General features: G+C 43.7%; 1 protein-coding gene across 2 annotated transcripts in view; it reads left to right on the forward strand.

Moving 5' to 3' along the window:
* Nucleotides 1-11,334, forward strand: part of MAML1 (mastermind like transcriptional coactivator 1) — a 65,345-nt gene extending 54,011 nt beyond the window's left edge. For both annotated transcript variants that reach the window (XM_075602042.1, XM_075602040.1), the window contains exons 3-5: nucleotides 2,772-3,041; nucleotides 4,398-4,515; nucleotides 6,925-11,334. In XM_075602042.1, the coding sequence (XP_075458157.1) occupies nucleotides 2,772-3,041; nucleotides 4,398-4,515; nucleotides 6,925-7,907 (1,371 nt within the window). In that variant the 3' untranslated portion in view covers nucleotides 7,908-11,334. The remainder of the gene's footprint in view (nucleotides 1-2,771; nucleotides 3,042-4,397; nucleotides 4,516-6,924) is intronic.

Below are 11,334 nucleotides of genomic sequence, written 5' to 3' on the forward strand. Positions count from 1 at the left end.
AATGAAGAATACAGGTGGATTGTATCTAAGATTTCTGGTGATAACTAGGAAATGACATTATAGGGAACTTATTCTAGGTTTATTTGCACGTCTCCTGCATTCCTTTTTAGGCCGCGCTTATAGTGCCGGCGACGGTGTTGAGGCCGTCACGTGCGCTTATAGTAGGAGTGACGCGATGACTTTGTCGCGATCGCTGGAAGTCATTTCAATTTGATTTTTCCAGCAACCGCAGCGTGACGTCACCGTCGCCGGTACTATAAGCGTGGCCTTACTTGCACTCTACTTCCTTATAGCATGTTTTAATCATCACAATATTTGACCTCGGCTTCTGCAGTCAGATATCCAGAAAGCCATTTTTATACCACCACGTTATTTATTTATTTTAAAATGTTTTACCAGGAAGTAATACGTTGAGTTACCTCTCGTTTTCAAGTATGTCCTGGGCATAGAGTTAAAATGACAAATACTATATGGTTACAAATAGTTACATACATGAACAGGGTATACATTATATACAATACATTGCGTGCACAGTTAAAGATAATATATATTTATAGGCTTACGAAACAGTTACAGACCAGATTCAAAACTAATGCTGTCTCACATTTTAAAGAACTTAAACTGGTGATATCAAAGTAAGGTTCGGACCAATACATACAATATAACAGTCAGTAGAAAGTCAAATTAAGTAGGTAAACTTCATCCACTTTAAAGCAGCAATCCGGCTTTACTTAATTTTTTAGCGTTTATAGCTATGAAGCAGGGTATCTCCGGAGCTGAACTGCATTAATTTCATCCCCGGTGACCCCCTGCTTTCTGAGCACTTTAACGCTGTAGGGGTTGCCGATAGCAGCTGTGTGGGGCTATCGAAATTGTGAATATAAAGGTCTTGCGTCACACAGGCCAATAGGAAGCCGCGACTTCTGTGGACAAGTCTAGTGATTTCACATAGACAAAATGAGACACAACCTGCATTTTCCATTCCTTTTGTAATCTCAAATTATTGAAGACTTATTGCATTTGGCTGCAGGATATCAAGTATAAGACAAAACAGAATGGGGCAGAGGATAAAGCCAGAAAACCACCATGATTATAAACTGTGTTCCTTTGGCCAAAGGGTTTAACTAAATAACCAAGAAAATATTATTATTGAAGTATTTAACTTTATACATATTAGAAATGTTTTGTCAATTGGATATAGCATTGGGCTCCACTATTTCCTTAATCTGATCATGTTTTAGCCCTTAATTACCTGTAATGCATGGGGTTTTCAACTCCAGTCCTCAAGACGCCCACCCTTAAGGCTGTCTTCAACTGAGCCACCTGTGCTGAGGCCGTGATATCCTTAAAACCTGACCTGTTTGGGGGTGGGTGGGGGGACGGGTTGTCTTGACGACTGGAGTTAAGAACACCAACTGTATTTTATTTTTCTGTGCTGATGGACAGTCTTGTCTTGCAAATCTGTTCTTCTCCCATGATAAGGCTAGTGCATTAATGGGGTTTAAAACTACTGTTGACATTTTAACATGGCCACTTATGGCTTATTTAGCCATTTCTCAGAACACCTACCAACAATTAATTCAATAGTGAACTAAAATCTCCTGGTTATTGATCACTTGTATTTGTTGGTCTACATTATCGTGTAGGTCATATGTAACTATAATTTTAGACCTTCCATTTTAATTTTTATTGGCCTTCTAATAACTTTAAATCTGAGTAAGAGAAGCTTATTTTAATTTGATTTCTGCATGGAGCCGCAAAATGTGCTTAGACACTTATTTTTCCTTTTACGGGTATCCAACTTCCCCTTTTACGGGCATCTAACTTCCCTATTTCCTGGTGCCTGTGATTTCCTCTCGATCTCGTCTTACACTTATTTTTGTCATTCTCACACTTGTTCCTGTCTACTCCATGCCCGGTAATAACTGCTTACAATATTGTAGCATTTCATGGACTATATGTATTTTTTTGCTTAACATTGAATATACATAGGGTGTTAAGCTTCTGGCTATGGAGTCTGCATTGTAACCTCTAGGTCAGGGCTCCCCAGCCTTTTTGTGCCCAAGGGCACACTTGAGAAGTGAGTGGCGGACACCAAAATATACTTGCCTCCATCCCTTCATTCCCCTCACCTTGCCTCTCTTCCGTCCCCGTCTCTCCCTTGCCTCTCCTCCCCCCCCCCCTTGCCTCTCTTCTTTACCCCCTCCTCTTGCCGCTCTTCCTCCACCCCCCCAACTTTCTGCTTTTCCTCCACCCCCCCCACTTTCTGCTCTTCCTCCACCCCCCCACTTTTTGCTCTTCCTCCACCCCCCCACTTGCTGCTCTTCCTCCACCCCCCCCCCTCTTGCCTCTTTCGCTCCCCGACGACCCAACCCACCCCCCCACCCCCACTATCGGCGGTGCCCATGGCTCCTGCTCTAGGTAATACATGGAACAGGTCACGGTTATTACTTTAAGAGGTGCAACAATGTATCTAATTACTATTTATACCTAGTTTAAGATAATGGGTGATTAAAAACCTCATTCTAGAATTCTCAATGTTGACATAAATGGCACATTTATTTTCAAGGTTTTTCTGCCCTCGTGGCATCTTCTATTTAAACTTGAATGTATAGATCTTACTGTAGCTCTGGGTTGCACAATGTTGTCCAAAGTGCACAAAGATCTCTCGGATTGTTCTAGAATCATGTCTCATGCTTGAGTCTGATATTAACACATTGTGGGAAAGCCCAAATGGTTTGTTTTTCATCATTCTTTACCAATCTCCCTAGGACCAGAACCCACCACCCATCGTCCCCCGTGTCCCTGTTTCTGTGGCAGGGCCTGGTGTTGGTACACAACCGCCTACAGTCTCCATGGCGGGCAACCACAGCAATACCGGGTTCTTGAGCAGCCAGCAGCAAGCCGTAATGAAGCAGCAGCAACTAATCATGGAACAGCAGAAGCAGAGGGAGCAGCAGAAGCAGCAGCAGCTACTCCTGGAGCAGCAGAAGCAGCAGTACCTTATAGGGCAGAGACAACAGCAGCTGCTGGCTGAGCAGGTATGTTTTCCTGTTCTAATATCTTCCTATACCTACTATATCCCTAGATAACAATGTTTTGCAGTGGCTTCAGTTCTCAATGATCTTCACAATTAGGTGTGTGTGTGTGTGTGTCTTTACTTGACTACAAGACAGTAAGGAATGTAGGTTTGCTGACATTTTTAATGGCTTGTGCTGCTAGAAACAGATGTTTCAGTAGGCTGGAAGATAAAAAATGGAACCGCGATTAACTTATTTAAAAATAATCATTTAAACCAGTATTTTATTGAAGGTTTTACGAAAGACTACAAGAACGAAAGTCGCATAGCAGTGAACATGAAAAATAAAAGGCAAAACTCCCAAATAATAAAGATAGAACCATCTTAAGCCGTTTGCAATGAACATTGGGTTGACAGGACAGTTCAAGGAGTAGTCCGCAGGCACCATCACACTTCAAATCACCGCTTGTACAGCCATGTTACAGGTGACATCCTGGTAGCACATTCCTGACACTTGCCTTTTTGTAGGACACTGTGTAAACCAACGGATAATCTAATCTTGATATCAAAATGTGGCACTTGGAGATGAAGTGTAGGCAGTCATGGAGTTGAAGTCCCAAACATGCAACACTGATATGATCTGTGAAATACCCTGACGTTGACATGGGGATCCACTTGAATAATCCACGAAGAAGTTTCCTTAGGACATGTGGGATTAAACACAAGGGACAATCATAGTGTGTACTCCTGCATAAACAGCATAACAACAAACAACGAGGACAGGACAAGACAAACACACAATGAACAATCAAAACACTGCTGAAATAATCAGTTAAACTAATTTATTAAAATATAAAATAGACCATATCTGTCTAAAAATACATGAGTTGGTCGCGCTGCTGATCCGGTTTACAAAAACCAGAATCCTACTCACAAATAGGAGTTAAAAAGGCACATCCAAACTGTGGCAGATGACTCCTAGTGGCTCCTCCGCTGCAGGGGAACGTCTGCACGCTCCGTGTACCGAGCTCAAGTGCAGGAGCAGACGTCGAGGGAGAATTTCACTGAGTGCTGCTGGGCTATCTTCACAGTGCCTGAAAGGCTGTGCGCGCGTCTCTCGCGATCTGACCCAGGGGTCAGAGGTTACAGTTGATCGTGAGAGAGGCTTTTTTGAGGTGCCTGTTTGTATTTGTTAAATGTGTGTTTCCCTGATCTTGTTCGGTCAGTTTATCAGGCAGCCTTGCTTATATGTATAAGTAGTCTGTACACTTTTTGATTATATTTAGTCACTAGTGGTCACCACATATTTTGTTTTTAAGCAGTAGGGCTTCCAGCACTTTCCTTTTTGTCGTATTGACATGGACTTTTTTTACTACAGGAGAAGCAGCGACACCAACAAGAGCAGCAGCTCCAGCGGCATCTGACCAGACCTCCTCCTCAGTACCAGGATCAACCACAGAGTTCATATCAGCAGCAGGCGGTTGGTCCATTCCCAGGTACAGCAAGGAAGGTCCCACATGTGTCATCCTGGTTTATATGGGGGAGGAGCCTGGAACATATTGCTATAGGCCTTGTTGGTTTCTTCCAACTGGGCTTGACATTGATATGAATGGTATCTAGGGCTTTTAGGGTCTGTTCTACTTCCTTGCGGGGATGGTCATGTAGCTCTTTTCCTTCCACTTCAAAGTTACACAGACCAGTTTCTACTGGAACATCAAGTCTGTTTCACCAGTGTCACCCAGTAGCACAAGAGGGACCATCATTTTAGGTATTATATCCCCCCCCCCCCAACCCCATCATGTCTCCTCCTCCCACCACACCACATGACCAGGGCCGCTGACAACCTTACTCAAGGTGTTGCAGAAGGGACCTGCTGGAGGCTGACTCTGGAGGCTCTGCAAGCAGGTGGAAGGGAGGCCCCCCTTACAGACACCTCCAAGGGCACGCTCCAGCAGGCGGCTATGCAGGTCCACTCAACAGGCCTGCAACAGGCCCCCTCGATCCTCCTGGCCAGCAGGTAGGCACCTCTCGCCCTCCTCCCTCTTGCGTGCTCCCACCCCCCCCCACCTCTTGCGTGCTCCCTCCGCGCCCCCCCCCCCCCTCTCCTCTTGTTCCACTCTCGCTAGATCTAGAAAGACAGGCTGGGGGTAGAGGAAGGAGAGAGAGCGAGAGAAATGCTCGGGGTTGAGAGGGAAAGATATATACTGGGGGAAAAGGAACATGAAGGTTGAATAGAAATATCAAAGGGAAATATTAAGAGTGGAGAGTGGGGGAAAGAAAAGCGACATTGGAGGTAAGAGATAGATGAGGGGGGAACGAGCTTGAGCAACACATTGGGGGAAGGAAAGAAGAAAGACATTAGAAGGAAATGAATGAAAGACAATGGATTAGTTGCATTAGAATGTGTCCAGTAATCAGAATTCTCTTCAGTCCTGAAAACTGCAGCCATCACTCTGCTATCTGATTAGCGACAGGCGGCATGAATATGGCTTCTAAGTGCAGTCAACTCTATCGTGGGTTTAACCATGTCACAGCATACCGTTTCAATGCTGCCTTATCCCCTGGCCCTTACCCATTATATCAGACAGGAAAATAGGCTTCTTAAAAGAAGCACAGTCTCCAGCTGTGAAAAGGTTACAATAGAATAAGGAACTTAATTTGGATGTCCAAGGGTTTTTAGCTGGTCTCAGAAACCATCTGAGCTTAGTTTGCGTGTGACCGTTCTCTTATCAGTTTGAACACTGGGGTCTGTGTGTCTGCTGTATATGTGCGTTCTTATTATTTGCATTTATGTAAATGGATTATGCTATTACAACAGACGCATGTACAAATGTGAACAGGGGAGCATTCTTTCACTTAAATTATAGGCCTGTATGGCTAAGCTTGAGGTTTTTGTCCCCCCACCTTTTTAACCCTTTTGCATTTTAAAAGTCCTATACCTCATTCCAGTGCGAAACAAAAGCTTGTATGCACTTTAGTATACAAATGAAGAATTCACAAGATACAAGCAAAAACCTTTTAGCGTTTGTTTTATATTCTCTTTGTGCAAGCATCCTGCTGGATAGTACTCCGTGAGAAAGTACCTTAATACATACATACCCATATACCGGTCCCTACAATGTGTTACGTTTAAAGATAACATAGCATTATTTTTCAGTGCTTGGGGTTAACATACATTGTAAGCAGGGCGGCTAGCAGGAGAAAAGCGTCAGCAGTTGGTTGTACAATATCAAAATCCACAATTTAAAAATGAATTATTTGTGAAAGTATAAAATTGCAAATTCACATTGTGGCACAGCCCTGCAGTTGGTGTATATAAAGGCTATTCTGATACTATTCAGTCTGATCATACAGCATATAGCATGGTTTCAAATGCCTTTTTACAAGTGCGGACCATGCGAGGGATAGTCTCACCAAACAAATTTAATATGGTGCTATTGTGCAGTTCACCCTTTTTTTTGATGCATCTTGTATTTTATTGACATTTTTCACAACAATTTTAGATATATTTGGGGGGGGGGGGTGACAGATAAATTTAAAGGGGGGGGTTGGGTTAAAAGGGGGGATTGGGGAGGGGTACCAGAACAACATTTTTACACACTTGTTATACAGGTCAACTTTCACATCCATCAGGCATCATTTACATGGAATACAGTAGGGATTATATTTCTAGCGATTAGTTTTTATCTGCTACTGCAGTGGAGCCTTAACTTTTTTTTGATAGGAATTTTAACCATCAGAAACTCGATGATCCGCATGCCACAATAACCTTTGTTACAGGTGCATTTTTACAGCTGCCCGTTTAATTGTCTTATTGACAGCACAGTATTTAATGTTATGGGAGGGTGATGCTGGCTGATCTGCGTGAATATGTACAAACATATTTCCCATTTTCTGTATTCCAGGGTCATCTTCAGCTATGCCTGGTGTGAATAACATGACCCATCCCACCTCTGGCAGCCCACGGATGTTTTCTCAGACGCAGCCAATGATTCAGATCGGAGGTGGACACACCTCTGTCCCACCTTTGGCATCTGGTTCCAGCCCCCAAGACAGGGCTGTTTCCCAATACCCCAACCTGCAGAGCGTCCAGCGTGGGGGTCTATACACCATGGGATCTGGTCTCCCACAGATGGTGCCGTCGCACGCAACCCAAGGCAACATACCTAATGGACAAGCACAGATACAGAGGCAAGGAAATCCTCTCCCTGTTGGCTATGGACAGAATCCCATGGGAAACTCTGGCTTGGCACCTCAGCACAATAAAGGGGGGATAAACCCTGCCCTGTCTAAGGCCCAGATCCCAAGAATGCCTGCAGCCCTGGCATCACAGAACCAATCATGGCCGCATCAGGGCATGCAAAATATGAACAATCAGGCCCAAGGAAATAATAGCTTGAGTGCATTCAATGCTGCCAATGCTGGTTTTCATCTTCAGCAGAGCCACCACAAAATGGCTAACCAACAGTTTGGTCAAGGAATGCCACAGGTTGGTATTGGAGCCAGCCGACCTATGGCATCAATGAACACTTCCGTCCCTGGTCAAATGATGCCAACTCTCGCGACTCAACAAAGGACAAATCCCGCCAGTCAACAGCCAGCTCCCAATCAGCAGGTCCTACCGGTGATGAACCAAGCCGTGCCGGACCTTTCGGCTTTCAGCCAGAATCCTGGTCAGCAAATGGCTAACAGGGCCGGTCTTCACTGTAACCAAGGTTACCAGGTGAGGACGGCCAATCAGGAACTGCCTTTTGGTTATAGCAGCCAATCTGGCAACGGTGGACTGCCGAGCTTGTCTGGTGACACTGACTTGTTGGACTCTTTACTGAAAAACAGGACTTCGGAAGAGTGGATGAACGACTTGGATGAGCTGCTGGGGAACCATTGATACTGGGCTGGTCATTTTGTATTGTTTTAATGGTTTAAGAACATTTTTAGTATTTTTTTTTATTTTTTTTAATATGAAAAATGGAAATTACTTTTGGACCAAAAACCTGTGCCATTGAGATATTGTTACTGAAGCTGGAACACACATGGGGCTGCTTCTTCCCTGCCCCCGCTCTAAACATTTGATGCCTGGAGCATGTTTGGTTTATCTGCCACTGCCTATCCTTGTCATTAAGAATGGGTGTCATTGGGGGCTGTCTAGAGTGGCTGGCTGGCAAACCCTCTCCCTGTCTCAACAAATGCCTTATGTCTGTTATAAGCACCCTAGAGAGTCACATGTCCTCGATAGCAGGGAATGGGTTTAAAGCTCGCCATCCATTTCTGCTTTTTCCACCCTGATAACTTGTTCTGTAGCAAGCTTTAGCTAGAACTGCCCGACACTGTACACCCTGGCTGGTGCCAGTGGATTAAGCCGCTATAAAGCTCAGAATTTCCCCTTTTACGGAGAAATGGCTTGAGCAGGTTTCGGTGCCCATATGGTTCCCGTCCCCCCACTGGGAAGCCAATACATTGGAATCACCTAACCCTTTTATATATTTATTTTAATTCCCCCCCCCCCCTGTAATTATGCCTTTATTAGAATAATACCGACAATATAAAAAATGATAAAAACAAAATCTTGAGTGGGGTGATGTATTGGAGAGAGAAAACTATTTGTAACCCCTTCACTGTACTATAGTTGCTTTCACTGTGGTTTTAAAACAGGGCATCCGTGATGTTCATCCGATGAACCTCGTTTCTGGCCCAATACATTTAGAATGTTGGTCTCTTGTCACATATGGAACACATGAGTTCAATGCAACAATTGGAGATGATGTTGGGATGTTGGATACCAAAGTTAGAGTATTTCATAAGAGATGTCATTTATATGTGACCGTAATCGGCATTTCTGTTTTTACTGTACCAAATCTCCCCTTGACAGAAGTATGTTGGTGCTGGTATAGGTCAATCCATCCATACGAATAACACCTTGATCAAGCACTACTCCTGCAATAACATCCCTACCCGTTTTTTGGGTTTTTTTTTTGGTATGTCATGATTTGGGTATTACCAAGACACTTGCTAGTTTGTGTACCGTCAATAAATACATCCCCTGTCATTCTTGCATAGTAATCAAACTCCTGCACCAGAAATGGTCGAAGCGGCATGGTCGGATCAGGTTTATCGGAGACTACCCCAAGTTGCTTTTAACGGTTCTTCAAATTCAACCAATTCTCTTCGCATAGTTTCCCTAAATTTACAAGTCAAAATTTAAAAGTCTGTATTTAATAGAGCCAACCCGAAAATCCTACTTTCAAAGAGCAAGTTCACTGGAGATAGTGGGATAAAAACCTTTTGGTCACCATAAAAAAACAAAACAAAAAAATGCTGCATGGTGCTTGGCAGATTCCCTGGCAATAAATAGATTCTTCAGTTGCCCAACTCGGTCTTGAAACTGTTCTACATGTATTTACGTTCAACACAGGTGCTGGACCCACCACTCTTGGTAATTCAGTATATTGGGAAGAGATTAATTTTTTTTTTCCCATGTGCTGGTCACGTTGGTGGAGGACAGATGTGGGGGCAGTTAAAAAAACACAGTTAAAACACACACTTGCTACTGCCAAGGCAGGAAAGACAGCTCATTTTACACTCGCGGCTCCATCCTTTTTATATCACATTTTGCACTTTCTAATCATGTTTAACACTAACTGTGTGTGATGTCTCCAACAGTGCACTCGCTCCTTTACCCTTCCTATGTAAAGTTGTTACGTATTTCACGCCACCTGTTCACTGTGGGACTTCACAATTCTTGTCAGGACTGTCTGTTCATTTTACTGATGGGAAAGTGGCTCGGCCCCCTCTCGTAACCTCCTTCCTTAATTGTGTTTTTTTTTTTTTTTTTCCCTGGTATCTTTTTGGCCAGAAATGCTTGTGTGGAGTAGGGTTTGTGAGCGGTATCTTTGGAGCCAAATCACAGTGGTGAATGGGGCTTTTAGCACAGGAAACTGGCCTCCATTTACAATGGCAAAGGAGAAGCTGTGTTGGTGTTAAATTGTTGTGTAGCCAGTTTTTTTTAGTTTTTTTTTTATTGCATTAACCCTTTTGCTGCTGAATGCGTTGCACTCCTTCCTGGCAACATCCGGGTTAATCACCATAGTGCCTTTGCTAGCAGTCTGGTATAAGTGCCAGTAACTATTAATCATGGAGAATTTTTTTTGTTGGGGGGCGGGGGGGTTGCATACCCTTAATTAGACCAACACCTCTTTTGAAGTCTTTTTATATTGGTCCAATCAAAGGTATCGCAACCTGCAAAACCAAAAACTGTAGAACATGGCAGGGAGGATTTAGTGCTATCTGTGCAGGCCAGGACATTCAAATTCTGACATGGAAAGGAAGAAGGCCTTTCTTCTAGTATCTGTCCCCACATAGGACCATCTGATCTTTTAACCAATGACTAGTTGGTTGCAGAGCGTTAGATTGCAGGACAGAAGCAGATGGGGAAGACTCCAGCAGTATCATTGACTGTAAAGACCGCATGATCAGACTGCACATTTACATTGTTACCTAGCAGCGGTTCTCTTGGGTCAAAGGTTGAAATCTCATCATATTGCTTATGGTAAAAGTGAAAGGAGGGGGTGCATCCTTTTGGGGTATAAACTTGCAACCCCATTGCCAAGTAAAGATACGCAATCATGATACCAAAAAGCCATATGGTGGTGGGACATTAATGCTGTATTTTGCCTGCACTTCCAAATGACCTTGTTCCATCTAGATCTGGTGTGGCCATCTCTGGTCCTCCAGGATGACCAAACAGGTCAGATTTTAAGGATATCCCTGCTTCAACCCAGGTCAACAACTGAGCCACTGATTGAACCACCTGTGCTAAAGCAAGTATATCCTTAAAACCTGACCTGTTGATGGCCCTTGAGGACTGGCGTTGGCCTCTCCTATAAAATGAAGCGTTTTCCCGAGGAGAGTATAGAATATTTCCCAATCGTGCACTGCGATTTTAAGGGTTTATTTTTGTCTGTTTGAATATGTTGAACTATGTTGCTGCCAGGATGCAGCTCCACTTCATTTCAACCCACTCTGGTAGCAAAACGGTTAAAGCACCAATAAACTCATAGCAATAACTTGTGGGCATTTCCTAGCCAAAGGTGGCTCTTCTCTTATTTCTTGGGGTAACGGGCAATTGCGGCTGAGGGGGGTAGGGACTTATCACTGTGGAACATTAACCTCATCAATGCTGGGAGGGGCTGTCAATAAATACTGGCCCATTTGTCAGCAGGGGTTTAACTGTGTTCCAGTACCTGAATCAATGAGCATATGGTGCTTGTCTCCTTTGAATACACTTCCTCTATGTAAATAAACGTTTACAGTTTTTT

The sequence above is a fragment of the Ascaphus truei genome, chromosome 5 (genome assembly GCF_040206685.1).
Source record: "Ascaphus truei isolate aAscTru1 chromosome 5, aAscTru1.hap1, whole genome shotgun sequence".
Classification (NCBI taxonomy): Eukaryota; Metazoa; Chordata; class Amphibia; order Anura; family Ascaphidae; genus Ascaphus; species Ascaphus truei.